This window comes from Stegodyphus dumicola, chromosome X2 (genome assembly GCF_044657685.1).
Source record: "Stegodyphus dumicola isolate Sdum_Otavi_A_Nest chromosome X2, ASM4465768v1".
NCBI classification, from domain to species: Eukaryota; Metazoa; Arthropoda; class Arachnida; order Araneae; family Eresidae; genus Stegodyphus; species Stegodyphus dumicola.
The window spans coordinates 81,591,986-81,611,933 of NC_140781.1; the positions used below are offsets into that span (position 1 = coordinate 81,591,986).

Here is a 19,948-nt window from a genome sequence, read left to right on the forward strand (position 1 = left end):
ACCGCTCATCCATTGGTGGGGAGAGTTAGATTTGGAATCCGTGTACTTCGCAGATTATTTAACTGCGGAACTAAATTTATTCTTGGAAGGATTAATCTTTTAATCGCATAGAAATAATAATAAAATTCGGTATGTTGAGGTGCAACTGTTTGTTCTGTTCAGAACTACTAAGCAGTTATTCTGCACTATAGAACCGAGTTATTAATAAATTTAAATATTTTAGCTTAAAAACTATATGAAATTCAATGGTCACTAGTGAACGGACACTTTCAGTAATGGACACAATCAGACCCATTCAGTTCGTTAAACACAAGATACTCATTTATTTTCATCTTGTTATTGATTTACCTTTTGTGAATTACAATACTTAATAGAACTATTGTAACTTAAAATTCATTTGCTTAAAATTTAAATAACAATAGCTGTGCACATCTGTTCCCATTGCAGAAGATACTGTATATGAACAATTTTGACCTCATTTGTTTATTTACTTTTGTAAACACATTGTAGGACTAGAGAAACCGAAAATTTTGGATATGTAGACTTATATAACTGAATGCATAAAGCATATGTACATTCAATATTTTAAACAAAATTCACAGTATTACAATTTTCCTAAGTTTTAACTAAGACCGCTAAAAACGGTTGCTCGGTTTTTCAGTTAACATTTTTATTCAAAAAGAAGAATTATTCACAAGATACGATAGCAATAAAAATTCAAGTATGCTCTCTGAATGTATTAATGTTTTAATAAAATTTGATTAAATGTATTGGATTCTGCCAGATGCTGTTACGGAACACAATTACGTCTATTAAAAAAATTGCCATGCCTTGAATACTTTCTAAAATGTTCAGCTAAAAAAATAAATAAATGATTTAGTTTATTACTTAGAAGCTTTCGTTAAATTTAAACATTGAACTTCACACTCAAAACTACTTTTACAGTATAGAATCACTCCCTTTGAATTTAAATAAAAATAATAAAACATATTTGGAAAAAATAATACCAAAACATAATGTTTAGAAAAGTAAACAAGAAATCAAAACCAACAACAGTATACAGCTGCTATTAAATATTTTATCCACATGAAACAGGAAGTAGATAAGAACGGCAATTAGAATTTTCCACTCGTTCACTTCATTTCCGATAAAAATACGGAAAAATAGAAGAAAACATTTAAACGATAAATTATTTAAAAATATAAAACTATAAATTTAGTATCAAATATCCAACTACGGTACTTTAAGAGACAAATATTTCTAAAAATATTTAAATTTCTCTTACCTACGTCATGCAGGAAAGAGTACCACATGTACTGACGAGGAGCAGGAAATATTAGTCCAGCACCAGTTTCCGAAAGTTCTGTTTTTGAAGCATCGTACCATGTAGTCGATCAGTTAAAATCTGCAGCACGCAGATGCAATAACAGCGCGCCGTATTTCTCCAATTTGAACGTGAGGAAGCGAGAATCAGCTGTTTAATTCCAGCTATACACAGCGCATGCGCTACCTAGGTCATTGACCCCGAAAAACGTTTGGTCTCGTTCAGCGTTTGCTGTGAAGGCTACTTCATGCACATTTTCCTCTCAAAAACTCTTTCGCTTTCTTTGTCCACAGGTAATTTCCCCCTCCAATTCCATTCCTGACATCGTTTCATACCCTGCGAGCTGGAAAACTGTTCCTCGCCGGTTCACCTAATTTGCAACACACGAATAACGGCACAGAGAAAGAAACCGGTTTCGCGATTCCTCCCGCATTTGTTATTTGACAGTTAATCCTACTGGCCTAGTGAGATTCTAAATAAAAAATAAAAAATATATATCTGTTAAGGTTGAAAGGGTTATCGGAGATCTCTGGTGAAGATCGAAAAGGAAAGACGGAAGTGCAGCCGAGGCCGAATGACCGCCTCGAGAAAAAACTTTCTACGTTTCAATTATGAAAGGCTCACTAGTTCCGGCGAAATAAATTGATAATATTAAACTGGGAATCGCCTAACATGCGCGAAATGTTCTCAATCAGATCACTTCTTACTCATAGTACGAAAAGCGTGCAACATGAAATACGGGTAAAGGCATTATCCAGTCAAACATGAATTCTATACAGAACATGAGTAAGCCAAATGATAGGCTCGCTTAATAATAATGATTAGGTTATCTGAATGTGGCTATCTGCCATACATGGTACACGACAGCTATCTGCCTAAGAGGAGGAACACCTCCGTGGAGGATTTTATAAAGGAAACTAGCTCGTATTCATGTTACATATAAGAAAACCCACGAAAACCAACCATGTAATGCCTGGTGTTGAAGCCGGAGGAACTCTTAAATATTCAACGGGCTTAACCACTCGGCCGCTGGCGGGCCTCGCTTAACAATGGGAAAAAATTTTTTTGTTTCATTTGTTTGTTCAGTTGAGTATAGCAAAGTATAGTATAGTAACTACCTGTCGAAAGGGAAGATTATCTTCGTGGAAGACTTTCTAAAGGTTTGGTTTATCTAATCACGGCAAAGCAGGCGATGGCTATCAGCCTAAGGCAAGGGATGCTTTCCTGGAGGACATTCTACGGGAAACTGAATCTACTCCCTTTACATGTGGGGAAAATCACGAAAAGACCTATGCAGCCAGCCCGTTCACCAGGATTCGAACCCAGATTGAATTACTAGTGTTCAGCGTCTTTACCGCTCGGCCACTTGGAGGAAGATACGATATTTTAAAGGAAACTGACTAGAATATATTACGCAGTGAAAACTGTGAAAACTATGAAAACACCCATCTACTCAGCCCGTTCACTGTCATACGAAGGCTGGTTGTACTATAATTAGTATTCAATTGGTGTATCTACTTCGCCGCTCGTAGGTTTTTGGATTTGCTAAATATATTAAATGAATTTTTATTAAATATTTCTACTGATAAGTGTGTACAAAAAACGCTTGAACTGAAAATGAAAACTTACAACAGATTCCGTCTATGGAGCAGAGTTTAATATTTTGTAATTTATCGAAGCTATATAAGTTGCAATTTCCCTTAGTCTTCTTTAGTTAGATTACATGATTTCTAAAGCATTATTCGAAATTGATCTACTTTAATAAATAACACATTAAAGTAAAGCAAAGCATTAGTAGAAACTAATCCACATTAATAAGGATGCTTTCATGAAGGACTTTCTAAGGGAAACTAGCCCTATTACGCTATACAGGAGGGAAATTGCAAAAACTTCTTGAGGTCAGTTCGTTAAGCACCGATAACTAAAGCATTAAGTGTTCAGTGATTGCTCCGTACACCTAATGGGCTTTGATTGATTCAATAAACTTCACTAAAAATTACGTTTTAGGCTTCTAATTAGTACCATAACATTTATCGCACATTTATATTATTATTAACGCATTACCTTATTTTAACCATCCTCTCATCTATGCTCTGATACAGACATAAAAAAAAAAAAAAAAAAAAAAAAAAAAAAAATCATCATTAACTTTTTCGAGGAAACACAAACCCAAAATGTTTTAGAAGACATTAGATTCGCTAGATTACTATACGCTGCATTACTGCTTTAATTAGGGATCATAATAGCTGATCAGGACTTGTTCGGGAAGATTATTATGCTCAAAAACTCATTCTTTTTCCTTTCGTTGAAGAAGCGCGTGAGGCGATGGAGCTTATGCTCTTCACTTAGCAAACGTGGCACACGTCTGGCATAAACACGAGATATTTTCAGTTGCTTCTGAACATTAACTTGACATGTCGCAACTCTAATATTTAGTTCACATTTCACAGAGGTAAACAACTGCCTTCTTTGCTTTAACTAGGTTTACAGATGTTTATGGACCTTCGCTTTATGAACACAACGTCTGCTTTCTAAACTTGAATACGTCCAGTGTGTCCGCTCCTTAAGCATACGTTAGTTTGATCATCTCAAAAGATTCTTGGATACTTCCGCGTAAGTTGACACGAAAGTGATCCTCTGTCTGGTAATCAGCGGCATATCCGTCACATTCGCCATTGTAATGCACATTGCATTTCGACTTTCATAGCGAGGAAATAAAAGACGTTGGTACAATTTACATGAAAAAATAACCACAGTTGCCTTTACTATCTCAGAAAATCCTCTCAAGGGGTTGATATGGTAAAAAAAGAGGGGCGAGAGATCCTTGGACCACCCCCGAGGTGTTATCCTCAAAACTGGGGTGGAAAGTTTAACAATTAGATAGGTTCAGCAATACCTCAATAACCTGCGGTACTACGGAGATGCTGGCCTAGCTTCTACCTGTACCTGTCTTTACGAAAGACAATCACAAAATCTCTTCCACAGTATCAGCGCAGATTTGCCAGCCCACGAACTTTCGGAACAGCCCTCGTACCTCTCAGCAGTTTTTCCTTTTCGCATAAAAATATTTAGTTATTTTTATTTATTTATTTATTCATTGTAAGTTGATAAGTTGAACCTTGAAAATGACGTCTAAATGTTTTCCTCTTTCCAACTTTTCGAAATAACTACCGAAGTTACACCTATTTTAATCAGTAACACTTTCAAAATCATAAACGAAATTTTCTAGTTTTGTAGCGTAGGCAAGAATCCCATATATAGGAATTCGAATGAAAAATAAATTTCCTTTTTATCACAAAACATCTTTTCGAAGCCCTCTACTCTAAACCCATTACACAAAATACTGCCGCTTCAGAAAGATCAATTAAAACGTTTATATTATCGAAAAAATCTTTAAATGTTTGTTACAACTAGGCAATTTTTAGCAAGGAAAAAATTTTACTAATTAAGCAGCTAAACAGATATTTAACTTTGAGAAACTAAATTTTAGTTCAAATATTTGAAGTGTGGCAGAAGCAACAAGACACAACTGAAGCAAGGACATTCGTGTAGAATCAGTTGACGACCTCTTTCCTAGAAGTAGATCTTTAAAAGTTATACAGTTGGTTCCATGAATAGAGTGCCCAGTCTAATTTAGTATTCGTTTATTTATCAGAAAATGAAATATTACTAATGACGCGCAGTCATTTCCGTGAATAGAGCTTCCCGTCAAATCGCGCAGCCGTTTACTTCAATAAAAATGAAATATTACAAAAGGCACACAAGTTGATTGTCTACTAGATATAACTACAGTAACAAATGCCCAGATTTGGAGAGTCGACGACCACTTGTATAGTAAGAGATTACTATTACACCATTGTCTTCAAAAGATGACACCAAGAATTATTCATTATAGAAATAATGAATTGTCATGTTTCCTCCTCTTCGAATATTACTAAATCCACTGAGGGTCAGAGCTGAGGAATATTCTGAAGAATCTGTTGTCAACCTTAATCGTAGACGTAGATCTTTAAAAAATATATACTTTAGAATTATGATTAGAATTTTGTTCGTGATACACAGGAATAAATGCTAGTAGAAGTGCACTTTGTAAAAAGAAGACTACCAACGTACAATAAATAAATATTTTTATGTGAAAAGGAAAAACTTCTGAGAGGTACGAGGATTGTTCCAAAAGTTTGTGAACTGGCAAATCTACGTTGATTCTCTGAAGATATTTTGTAATTGTCTCACGTAAAGACGACTGTGGTGTATCTTGTTCATGTAAATACGGCCAACGCCTTTTGTTTCCTCATTATGAAGATCCAAATGCAATGTGCATTACAATGGCATCTGAGAAGGATATGCCTTTGGTGAATTTCGTGTCAACTTACGCGGAAGTGTCCAAGAACCTCTTGAGATGATCAAACTATTATATGGTGAAGGAAAAGGACACACCGGACATTCAAGTTTAGAAAGCAAACGATGTGTTCAAGTTCAGCCGAAAAGAGGAGGCCATTCAACATCTGTGAACATAGTGAAAGCAGAGAAAGTCTTAAAGGAAGACAGATGTGTATCTGTGTGAATTGTGAACTAAATGTTAAGGTTGCGACATATCAAGTTAAGTTCAGAAGTACCCGAAGATCTCTCGTGTTTATGCAAGATGAGTGCCACGTTTGCTAAGTGAAATACATAAGCTCAATCGCCTTACGCATTGCTTCAACGAAAGGAAAAAGATTAAGTTCTTGAGCATAATAATCTTCTCTAACAAGTCCTGATAAGTTATTATGATTCTGAATTAACACAGTAATCCAGCGTACGGAAATCTAGTGAATAAGTGTCTTCTAAAGTATTTCAGGTTAGTGGTTCCTCGAAGTTGCTGATTTTTTTTATGTATGTATAACAGTACTGCAGCACTAATTTTCAAAGAAATAAGCTTCAAACTGATATATATATATTGGTAATGCTTCGCAAGTTCGTTTGAAAAGAAGAATTCGACAGGGAGGAAGGGGGGATCCAAAAGGCTTTCACTTTCAGGCTAACGCTAGCTACATATGGCAAGACAGATTCTGAAAACTTCGCAAAATTTAGCGGGCCGTCTCTACACCATCCTCCATACAACTCAGATCTCTCCCTGGAATTAAAAGAATGGAAGTTTATTAGGTTTATTAGGTTCTAAAACCAGAAACCTCGGGTGAAATTCACGAATATACATTTTTTTTACCTGTTTGTGAACTGTCAAAAGACTCATAAAATGCCAATGCTTTGATTTGCTTGAAGAAGTTCAACTGATTGTTCATCGATGGCTATGTAGTCAGAAAAGAGAATTTAACTGAAACAAGTTCTGTTAAAACTTGTTTCAGTTAAATTCAGCGTATGAAATTTTTCAAGAGTCTTGGTTCTTGGGTTCAATATAAATAAGCTATGTAATTTTACTGTGTACATGTCACAGTTAAACTTGTACGGATGAAAATGTAGTAAATCAAAATTCTAACTTTAATTTGCAATAGTAATTTAACTCTCCATTTTAATTTGATTATTTCCCTTTTCCATCCTAAAAATAGTAACTTTTTATAATAAAACGTTCTAAATTGCGTCATTCAAAATTAATTCATGTGGTATGATTCCTGTATATCGCTAATGGCGCAGATACTTACATAACGCTTCAGGCAGTAATAATTGCAGTTTTAGGAAGCAAAACTTAAAACTGACTTTGAACCAACTAAAATACAGCTAATCCAAACTAAATCATTATGAACCAAGCATTCGTCTTGGGGAAGTCAGATTCTCTCTCTCGCTTCTCTGCTGCCCACTCACTTGACATCTGCTGCTGTTTCCCACATCGAAATTATTATTATAAAGATGTAGAAAAGGCAAAAGTGTGATCAAGAACAAATGCACAGATTCCGTCTAGCACGCTATGTAATGCATGTTATGAATATGCTTCTCAAGAATAAAAAAATCTTAAATTGGCCGCTACGACTAACATGTTTTACGCTAAGCTCCGTTAGTCCGTAATCATGATCTCTGCTGCGTTCTTTTTGTAATAAGTCGGATTACAAAAATACAGAAAGAACTGGGTAATCACTAACCCTTTAAAAACCAGCTTGAGAAAGTTCTTCGATGCAAGTTAGTGTCATGAAAGATACTGACGATTCTTAAGAATAAAACAGCAGTATTGTTTTGGGTGCATACTTTGCTAACTCATTTAATAAAGCGCTTTTAGTAGATAATGCACTGACCTTTATAATACTGATGAAGTCAAGGCACGTTAGTAGATAGAAAATGGGGGTTCTGCGACAGGTGGGTCAGTGGGTCAGGGGGCGTGGTCAATGACATCACAGAGGGCGGGGCCAAAGGCAACGTCATCACACTAGGAGGCGTGGTTTCGAGTGGAGTTGAGGTGTTCGTAGACTACTGATTGAGTTGTAGACCTCCTGCTTTTCATTTAAAGTTAGTTTTTTTAATTTGGCAACGGAGTCATGGCGTCCTCTAGGGACGAAAAAAGAAAATAATCTATTTAGGAATTGCTCATGGCGTCCTCTATGGACGAAAAAAGAAAATAATCTATTTTAGAAATTTCTATTTTTTTAAAAAAAAATACTCTATTATTCAAAATATAGAATTGAACTCTGAAACAAAATATCTCACCAGCTGAGTAGTTTGAAGATTTTAACCACTAAGCTGACGGGATACATTCAGATTTAGGTAAAAAAGCCTATATAAGAAAATGGAACTTGAATCGACTCATCAATTTATTCTGATACTTTTATCCTTTCTAGTTTTTCATGAAACTTTAACTTATTTCTCAGGTTTTCTGTTTCATAATAACATATTCATTTACTGTCATATTTTTTTAATACTTAACGTTTCTAATTTATTTGTAATATTTTATTTAATTTCCACATACTATTTTTTTCATACCTTTCATAAATTTCAGAATACCTGATTTTTAACTTATACGTTATATTTCACAAACGTTCCCGCACGTGCTGTTTATTTGTTACATTACTTAATTTTAGATGCAATTTCACACTTTTTTTAACGTTATAATGTTCAATATATTCTGAATTTTAACTTCATTTACTTTTTTTAAACCATTCTAGTATTCTATACACACTTTAACTTAGTGGTATGAAATTGTATTTAAAAAGAAACGTTTATTTTTCATGATCTTAGTTCTTTTACTAAATTTTCTACAGAATTTCTAATTTCTTTCACGTGTTTAACAATATCTTCCTTACATTACCGAATATTTTTTTTAAAAAAAACTTAAGTCTATAACAGTTAATTGCTTTTCTTACGTTCATGATTTCCCTTCTGTGTTTATATTTCTTAATTCTAGCTTAACTTATTTATTATAATGTTTTTATTTCTGTCTCATCACTCGTAATTCCAACATTTTATCCCTTTTTATTCATTTTAACGATATGGATTGTTTTCATTTACTCCATAATCAAATATTTCCTTACAATTTTTATAATACTTGTTTTATTCCTCGATCATAATAGATCATCTACAGGTTTTACTCAGAAATTTCCATTCACAACTTTACAGTTTAATACCATTTATATCTAAATGTATTTCTTTCTCATATAGTTTTATGGTCTTCAAAGTTTCTAACATCATATTTAGTTTTAAATCCCGATTACCTTTAAGTGTGTTGATAATTTTCATTTCTAATTTTACAACCACGTTCAGTGTTTCATCCACACATACCAAAATATTTCTTACATTTTCTGATATTTAGTCTATGTCATATTTCAGTACTTCAAATGAATTTACACTGCTCACACTATTATTTTTTCATGTTTTAGAGACACTAACTATACTAATTTTACTATTTTTCCTGCACTAATTGCATCTATGTCAGCACTCATGATAAACTAGCAATTGTTTTGCATCACATGCATAAAGAAATTCTTAAAACCAACTTTTTCAATATCGTACTCAAATTACTGTTTTCCAGATAGGAATTACCAGTATTCTTTGGTTATACTCTGTTACAGCATTTTAAATTTTAACATCTTACTTTTAATTCTAACATACATCTTTTAAACAGTTTTTTCTTTTAATGATAGCCTTACCTTATTTGTTCAAATTAATTCTTTCATTCACCTTCTTTACTACCTTTCAGTACCTTCATAATTCACTATGCAAACGCAATGTCTTTCACTGACATTCTGTTTAATAATACCACAAGTTTCCTTAATTGACAAAAAGCGAATTATTTCTCATTTCAAAATAGAACTACTATATTTTTGCACAAACATTACCTTTATCCATTCAAGCCACCCCTTAACCTGTAACTGATGTAGCGATAGGAAAGGAGATTCTTATCATATGCTCTTTCGACATTTGAGGTTTCTAGAACTTCTTTGACAAGTATATCAATACCATCAGAAAATATACTTAACACTTTTACCCAGTTTAAAGGCAACATACTGTTATAAGAATGGTTTTAGTTAAATTTATAACACAAATAAACGCATTTTGTGCTAAATAGGCATAAACATTTAGATTCAGAGTATTTCTTTTTAATACGATGTAAGACTTGAATTTCATTCATGATACGGATTGTCTCTTGATTTTCTTTTTGTTTACCTTACACTAATAGAAAATTTTTATTTTACAAGTTCAGCTTTTAATGAAATAGAAATAAAAGCTACGATACACCTGCTGATTTTAAGAAAAGGAACTTTGATATATTTCTGAAAATGTAAATGCTTTTAGAGTTTTCTTTCAATAACGTTGATTTTCATTACTTTACTAACTTCAATAATTCTCTTATTAGCTAATATGAATGAAAGAAGATTGTCAAAAATGTGACATAGTATAATTCTTACGAACATATGTACCTTTACCAGCATACAGATATTACTGATTGAAATGAAAAAAGATACAGATATTTTACTCCAATCTACATTAAATTAAAAAAAAATATTGAAACTTTCATACATTCCAAAGAATAAACGAAAACTCAATACATATTGTCATGTTTGTATATATGAGATAAAAGTTTTATGAATGGTATTTAAAGTAATGCTTAGAACTTCATAAAAGCGAACATTCACTGTGTTAATACATATATCATCAGTTATTTACATTAATCAATGTAATATTAATCATTACATGTACTATATGCATATATATTTAAAGTTTATTAAATTCGCCAAAGCTCTTTTATTTCTGCATTTTCACACTCACGACACATTTTAAATGTAACTATTGATTACCATTTCAAACACCGATATCATAACTCAGTGTAAAACTACATCATAACTCATTTTTTCCCTACTAACTACAATTTTATATATTCAAGAAGTACATCTAAGACATGATCATTTTCTATGTTCTAGCAAATCGATTCAGTTGCGAACATACTATTAAGACTTGCGATTTTAGAAGACTTGCATGTATTAACGATGTCAACGTTTCTTCGTTTTTGTAAGATTCGTATCAAACCATGTCGCATTCGAATGTGGTGTAAGAGATCACTTTTTCTTTTAAACACTTGTAAACAATGGATGCAATTTATAAGAAGAGAAGTATCATGCTGTTTCAAAACATCATCATCATCAGCATATTTCTGTTTCTTTTGACACCAGCAAAATTAAAAAAAAAAAAAAAAAGGTTCGTGAGATTTTCTTCAAATTCTGTTTTACTTGAAAAAAATGTCCGAACATTCAATACGATGTAAAGATTCATATTGTTTTAAATTCTTATGCTCACTAAATATTTTTTATCACGATTTACTCTTAAAAGTAACTTTATAAGTTTTCATATCCTTTTTACATGAAAAGAACTTGTGATTATTCACTACAAAATTCTAAGACGAGAAGCTTCGCGACTTTTCAAACTACAAATTTAAATTTCTTAGGACATACACTACATCTGATGTTTCTTTCATGAGATTTCAAATATCTCTTCAGATTACTCGTATTCAAGAAACCTTACAAATATATCACATAAGTTCAGCGAATAATCGCTTCATAAACTCTTAAATTTTCAACACGAGTGAATCACTTGAAGCATATACTGCACTGTAAACATACAATACTTAAAAAAATTGTTATAAAAAATAAAAATACATTCATTTCACCAAGAAGCTTTTCTATTTAAATACATTTATTTATTTCCAAAGAACAAGTTTCTGTATTATACATAAAATATACTTAGAATTTTCTTTCATTAGTTAATATCAAATTAACAACAATATCCATTTACTGATATTTGATATACATGTTTGCTTTAAAATTAAAACTAAAATTTCAATATATTTCTATTAAAAAAAACATAATGAAAAAAAAAATACTCATAACATCAACCAAAGACAGAAATTTAAATAGAATAGCTGTACTTATATTAGTGCATTTTTATAATCTTCATAACATTTCGATTCAAAAAAGCTATTACAAAATAAATGAAACATTTTTTTCTGCCTTAAAGAATCTCTTATATTTTTAAAATTAATACATAAAAATATATCTTCACCAATATATTTAATTCTGTCCTCAACACTTATTATAATGCAATCATGTCTTGTTTGTGAAGGATGATTTACAATGCAACCTTCGCATTTATATAGCTTTTTTATCACTGAATTTAATTCAGTTTTGATAGAGTTTATGAGTTCTTTAAAAAGTTCATCATCATCACTTACCATATCCGAACAATTGTTTTTACATTTGATTTGCAACGGTAAAATAATTTCAAAAATACTTTTATATAAAGTATTAGATACATCAGGAATAATTTCTTTCAATGTTTTTAAAATATCACAGTTTACTTTTAGGTATGTAGGTTTTAGTTTAAAAGAATTTTCATCTTGTTTAAAAACTTGTTCAAAAATACACTCACCTTCTTTGTTGAAAACTACCAACTCATTATTGCAAATGATGCTGGCACTCATATAGACAAGATTAAATTCATATATTTTTGAGGAAAATTCTTGCCATGTTGCAGGAGTTATAACAACACCGCGTGTAGTAGGGTATAATATTTTATTTTGTTCCACACATTCACGTAGATGAATTTTCATTCTGTTTTCAAACTGATTTATGGACACAAAATATCCCCAACCAAGAGTCCACTGTGCAATCAACTTCGAACTTTCTTTTTTCTGTTCTCGATTATTCGGCATGAAGATATTTTCAGGAACAGACTTCATATAGTGGGCAAACCAGTCATCCTCTGGAAGTTCATCCTCATTATCTTCCAAGCGTCGTTTTTTAATTTTCGAAATTTTTATGTTTCGGAATGTGATACTAATTCTAGGATCTTTAACGTCAGGTTGAGAGGGTATTCCGTGCATCCAAAATTGATTCGTTGGGTGTCTCATTACAAGGAGAGTTCCATGAGTTAAGTCCACGCTTCGAGATGTGAAATTTCGCCTGGTAAATACCATTTGAAGTTTTGCACCTAAACTGATGATAGGTATATCACTTTCAGGTTCGAGACAAGTTTCATTGTCTTTATGCGTTGAAATTTTCGCCACTCCGTCAGGATAATAGTTCAATAAAGCAAAATTATATTTTTTGCCAGTTATCGTTTCAACATAATCTTTTACATTTAGAAGAGTTTGAGTCCATGGTTCTGCACAAATGCTCGTTCCAGAGAATTCGTAACTAAGTCCTTCATCACCAAAACCGAGTACTTTTCTTCGTGGAACATACTGAGTCCCATTAATTTCAAAACTAATATTTTTAAAATCATAATTTGATAGTTCATCTAGCAAAATATCAGCTTCATTTCGTGAATAAAATTCTTCGTATAATTCCACATTTAACTCTGTATCACATATATTCCTCATATTCGCTTTTGAATCTAACGACAATTCTGAATGATATAGAAATACGTAGCATTCTTAAATAGCAAAAATTATCTAAAACATACATTAACGAAATGATTTCATCAACACTTATCGTAATACATTCTTGTCATGTCTTGTTTGTGAAGCCAGTCTTTCCGGAGTCATATGTGTAAAAATAATCATGATAGGATAGTGGGAAAGAGTTATAGTGTCGTAATGTTGTTATTCTGAACCTCGATATTACATATATGCATAAGGAGAATCTTAAAAGCATCATCCACTTATCATGATAGAGTAATGGAAAATTTCTAAAACTCTGATAATCCTACGCGAAAGAATGTATTATCTTAAGGTTGTTGTTGCTATTCCAAGTTTGACAGTACATACAGAAGTGAAGGAAGATCCTTGATAAGCGCTGTAGACTTCACGTTATCATGATAACGTGTAGCACTCATCAAGGGTCTTCCTTCACTTCTGTATGTATTGTCAAACTTGGAATAGCAACAACAACCTTAAGATAATACATTCTTTCGCGTATGATTATCAGAGTTTTAGAAATTTTCCATTACTCTATCATGATAAGTGGATGATGCTTTTAAGATTCTCCTTATGCATATATGTAATATCGAGGTTCAGAATAACAACATTACGACACTATAACTCTTTCCCACTATCCTATCATGATTATTTTTACACATATGACTCCGGAAAGACTGGCTTCACAAACAAGACATGACAAGAATGTATTACGATAAGTGTTGATGAAATCATTTCGTTAATGTATGTTTTAGATAATTTTTGCTATTTAAGAATGCTACGTATTTCTATATCATTCAGAATTGTCGTTAGATTCAAAAGCGAATATGAGGAATATATGTGATACAGAGTTAAATGTGGAATTATACGAAGAATTTTATTCACGAAATGAAGCTGATATTTTGCTAGATGAACTATCAAATTATGATTTTAAAAATATTAGTTTTGAAATTAATGGGACTCAGTATGTTCCACGAAGAAAAGTACTCGGTTTTGGTGATGAAGGACTTAGTTACGAATTCTCTGGAACGAGCATTTGTGCAGAACCATGGACTCAAACTCTTCTAAATGTAAAAGATTATGTTGAAACGATAACTGGCAAAAAATATAATTTTGCTTTATTGAACTATTATCCTGACGGAGTGGCGAAAATTTCAACGCATTAAGACAATGAAACTTGTCTCGAACCTGAAAGTGATATACCTATCATCAGTTTAGGTGCAAAACGTCAAATGGTATTTACCAGGCGAAATTTCACATCTCGAAGCGTGGACTTAACTCATGGAACTCTCCTTGTAATGAGACACCCAACGAATCAATTTTGGATGCACGGAATACCCTCTCAACCTGACGTTAAAGATCCTAGAATTAGTATCACATTCCGAAACATAAAAATTTCGAAAATTAAAAAACGACGCTTGGAAGATAATGAGGATGAACTTCCAGAGGATGACTGGTTTGCCCACTATATGAAGTCTGTTCCTGAAAATATCTTCATGCCGAATAATCGAGAACAGAAAAAAGAAAGTTCGAAGTTGATTGCACAGTGGACTCTTGGTTGGGGATATTTTGTGTCCATAAATCAGTTTGAAAACAGAATGAAAATTCATCTACGTGAATGTGTGGAACAAAATAAAATATTATACCCTACTACACGCGGTGTTGTTATAACTCCTGCAACATGGCAAGAATTTTCCTCAAAAATATATGAATTTAATCTTGTCTATATGAGTGCCAGCATCATTTGCAATAATGAGTTGGTAGTTTTCAACAAAGAAGGTGAGTGTATTTTTGAACAAGTTTTTAAACAAGATGAAAATTCTTTTAAACTAAAACCTACATACCTAAAAGTAAACTGTGATATTTTAAAAACATTGAAAGAAATTATTCCTGATGTATCTAATACTTTATATAAAAGTATTTTTGAAATTATTTTACCGTTGCAAATCAAATGTAAAAACAATTGTTCGGATATGGTAAGTGATGATGATGAACTTTTTAAAGAACTCATAAACTCTATCAAAACTGAATTAAATTCAGTGATAAAAAAGCTATATAAATGCGAAGGTTGCATTGTAAATCATCCTTCACAAACAAGACATGATTGCATTATAATAAGTGTTGAGGACAGAATTAAATATATTGGTGAAGATATATTTTTATGTATTAATTTTAAAAATATAAGAGATTCTTTAAGGCAGAAAAAAATGTTTCATTTATTTTGTAATAGCTTTTTTGAATCGAAATGTTATGAAGATTATAAAAATGCACTAATATAAGTACAGCTATTCTATTTAAATTTCTGTCTTTGGTTGATGTTATGAGTATTTTTTTTTCATTATGTTTTTTTTAATAGAAATATATTGAAATTTTAGTTTTAATTTTAAAGCAAACATGTATATCAAATATCAGTAAATGGATATTGTTGTTAATTTGATATTAACTAATGAAAGAAAATTCTAAGTATATTTTATGTATAATACAGAAACTTGTTCTTTGGAAATAAATAAATGTATTTAAATAGAAAAGCTTCTTGGTGAAATGAATGTATTTTTATTTTTTATAACAATTTTTTTAAGTATTGTATGTTTACAGTGCAGTATATGCTTCAAGTGATTCACTCGTGTTGAAAATTTAAGAGTTTATGAAGCGATTATTCGCTGAACTTATGTGATATATTTGTAAGGTTTCTTGAATACGAGTAATCTGAAGAGATATTTGAAATCTCATGAAAGAAACATCAGATGTAGTGTATGTCCTAAGAAATTTAAATTTGTAGTTTGAAAAGTCGCGAAGCTTCTCGTCTTAGAATTTTGTAGTGAATAATCACAAGTTCTTTTCATGTAAAAAGGATATGAAAACTTATAAAGTTACTTTTAAGAGTAAATCGTGATAAAAAATATTTAGTGAGCATAAGAATTTAAAACAATATGAATCTTTACATCGTATTGAATGTTCGGACATTTTTTTCAAGTAAAACAGAATTTGAAGAAAATCTCACGAACCTTTTTTTTTTTTTTTTTTAATTTTGCTGGTGTCAAAAGAAACAGAAATATGCTGATGATGATGATGTTTTGAAACAGCATGACACTTCTCTTCTTATAAATTGCATCCATTGTTTACAAGTGTTTAAAAGAAAAAGTGATCTCTTACACCACATTCGAATGCGACATGGTTTGATACGAATCTTACAAAAACGAAGAAACGTTGACATCGTTAATACATGCAAGTCTTCTAAAATCGCAAGTCTTAATAGTATGTTCGCAACTGAATCGATTTGCTAGAACATAGAAAATGATCATGTCTTAGATGTACTTCTTGAATATATAAAATTGTAGTTAGTAGGGAAAAAATGAGTTATGATGTAGTTTTACACTGAGTTATGATATCGGTGTTTGAAATGGTAATCAATAGTTACATTTAAAATGTGTCGTGAGTGTGAAAATGCAGAAATAAAAGAGCTTTGGCGAATTTAATAAACTTTAAATATATATGCATATAGTACATGTAATGATTAATATTACATTGATTAATGTAAATAACTGATGATATATGTATTAACACAGTGAATGTTCGCTTTTATGAAGTTCTAAGCATTACTTTAAATACCATTCATAAAACTTTTATCTCATATATACAAACATGACAATATGTATTGAGTTTTCGTTTATTCTTTGGAATGTATGAAAGTTTCAATATTTTTTTTTAATTTAATGTAGATTGGAGTAAAATATCTGTATCTTTTTTCATTTCAATCAGTAATATCTGCATGCTGGTAAAGGTACATATGTTCGTAAGAATTATACTATGTCACATTTTTGACAATCTTCTTTCATTCATATTAGCTAATAAGAGAATTATTGAAGTTAGTAAAGTAATGAAAATCAACGTTATTGTAAGAAAACTCTAAAAGCATTTACATTTTCAGAAATATATCAAAGTTCCTTTTCTTAAAATCAGCAGGTGTATCGTAGCTTTTATTTCTATTTCATTAAAAGCTGAACTTGTAAAATAAAAATTTTCTATTAGTGTAAGGTAAACAAAAAGAAAATCAAGAGACAATCCGTATCATGAATGAAATTCAAGTCTTACATCGTATTAAAAAGAAATACTCTGAATCTAAATGTTTATGCCTATTTAGCACAAAATGCGTTTATTTGTGTTATAAATTTAACTAAAACCATTCTTATAACAGTATGTTGCCTTTAAACTGGGTAAAAGTGTTAAGTGTATTTTCTGATGGTATTGATATACTTGTCAAAGAAGTTCTAGAAACCTCAAATGTCGAAAGAGCATATGATAAGAATCTCCTTTCCTATCGCTACATCAGTTACAGGTTAAGGGGTGGCTTGAATGGATAAAGGTAATGTTTGTGCAAAAATATAGTAGTTCTATTTTGAAATGAGAAATAATTCGCTTTTTGTCAATTAAGGAAACTTGTGGTATTATTAAACAGAATGTCAGTGAAAGACATTGCGTTTGCATAGTGAATTATGAAGGTACTGAAAGGTAGTAAAGAAGGTGAATGAAAGAATTAATTTGAACAAATAAGGTAAGGCTATCATTAAAAGAAAAAACTGTTTAAAAGATGTATGTTAGAATTAAAAGTAAGATGTTAAAATTTAAAATGCTGTAACAGAGTATAACCAAAGAATACTGGTAATTCCTATCTGGAAAACAGTAATTTGAGTACGATATTGAAAAAGTTGGTTTTAAGAATTTCTTTATGCATGTGATGCAAAACAATTGCTAGTTTATCATGAGTGCTGACATAGATGCAATTAGTGCAGGAAAAATAGTAAAATTAGTATAGTTAGTGTCTCTAAAACATGAAAAAATAATAGTGTGAGCAGTGTAAATTCATTTGAAGTACTGAAATATGACATAGACTAAATATCAGAAAATGTAAGAAATATTTTGGTATGTGTGGATGAAACACTGAACGTGGTTGTAAAATTAGAAATGAAAATTATCAACACACTTAAAGGTAATCGGGATTTAAAACTAAATATGATGTTAGAAACTTTGAAGACCATAAAACTATATGAGAAAGAAATACATTTAGATATAAATGGTATTAAACTGTAAAGTTGTGAATGGAAATTTCTGAGTAAAACCTGTAGATGATCTATTATGATCGAGGAATAAAACAAGTATTATAAAAATTGTAAGGAAATATTTGATTATGGAGTAAATGAAAACAATCCATATCGTTAAAATGAATAAAAAGGGATAAAATGTTGGAATTACGAGTGATGAGACAGAAATAAAAACATTATAATAAATAAGTTAAGCTAGAATTAAGAAATATAAACACAGAAGGGAAATCATGAACGTAAGAAAAGCAATTAACTGTTATAGACTTAAGTTTTTTTTAAAAAAAATATTCGGTAATGTAAGGAAGATATTGTTAAACACGTGAAAGAAATTAGAAATTCTGTAGAAAATTTAGTAAAAGAACTAAGATCATGAAAAATAAACGTTTCTTTTTAAATACAATTTCATACCACTAAGTTAAAGTGTGTATAGAATACTAGAATGGTTTAAAAAAAGTAAATGAAGTTAAAATTCAGAATATATTGAACATTATAACGTTAAAAAAAGTGTGAAATTGCATCTAAAATTAAGTAATGTAACAAATAAACAGCACGTGCGGGAACGTTTGTGAAATATAACGTATAAGTTAAAAATCAGGTATTCTGAAATTTATGAAAGGTATGAAAAAAATAGTATGTGGAAATTAAATAAAATATTACAAATAAATTAGAAACGTTAAGTATTAAAAAAATATGACAGTAAATGAATATGTTATTATGAAACAGAAAACCTGAGAAATAAGTTAAAGTTTCATGAAAAACTAGAAAGGATAAAAGTATCAGAATAAATTGATGAGTCGATTCAAGTTCCATTTTCTTATATAGGCTTTTTTACCTAAATCTGAATGTATCCCGTCAGCTTAGTGGTTAAAATCTTCAAACTACTCAGCTGGTGAGATATTTTGTTTCAGAGTTCAATTCTATATTTTGAATAATAGAGTATTTTTTTTTAAAAAAATAGAAATTTCTAAAATAGATTATTTTCTTTTTTCGTCCATAGAGGACGCCATGAGCAATTCCTAAATAGATTATTTTCTTTTTTCGTCCCTAGAGGACGCCATGACTCCGTTGCCAAATTAAAAAAACTAACTTTAAATGAAAAGCAGGAGGTCTACAACTCAATCAGTAGTCTACGAACACCTCAACTCCACTCGAAACCACGCCTCCTAGTGTGATGACGTTGCCTTTGGCCCCGCCCTCTGTGATGTCATTGACCACGCCCCCTGACCCACTGACCCACCTGTCGCAGAACCCCCATTTTCTATCTACTCACGTTAATTTAATTACAACATTTACCTCAAAGCTTCGTGATACACATTAAGCAAAATTTAATTTATTCCCAATCATTATTATTATTTAGCTCTTATTTTAACTAGTTTTTGTTTTCAAATATGTAAAAATTGCTGGTATCTAACGCTGTGAATGATTGATTTCATTTTTTTATTAACTATAAGACGGTTATGATGATGAGATAATCCAAGATTAAAGACGTACTACCTTTTAGTTTCCCTGGGACACATTAGAAGAAGACGAGATATTTTGGGCCACACAAATTATTTCTAACACCAGTGGCAGCTAATAACCTCCAAAATAAGCGAATCGCACAATAATAATGTACCTTTATTTTGTGGAGCCCCGTAACACCAAAAATCAGAGAAAAATAGGAAAAAATATTTAGTTTTAACTTTTCTACTCTTTAGA

At 31.2% G+C, this 19,948-nt stretch overlaps 1 protein-coding gene across 5 annotated transcripts in view; it reads right to left on the reverse strand.

The window, feature by feature from the left end:
• Positions 1 to 19,948, reverse strand: part of LOC118181659 (hormone receptor 4-like) — a 99,816-nt gene that overhangs the window by 52,103 nt on the left and 27,765 nt on the right. For 3 of the 5 annotated variants that reach the window (XM_035350833.2, XM_035350835.2, XM_035350834.2), the window contains exon 1: positions 1,286 to 1,617. The exons of the other annotated variants lie outside the window; for them this stretch is intronic. In XM_035350833.2, the coding sequence (XP_035206724.2) occupies positions 1,286 to 1,313 (28 nt within the window). In that variant the 5' untranslated portion in view covers positions 1,314 to 1,617. Of the gene's footprint in view, positions 1 to 1,285; positions 1,618 to 19,948 lie in introns of those variants that run through there. 5 annotated transcript variants of the gene reach the window in all.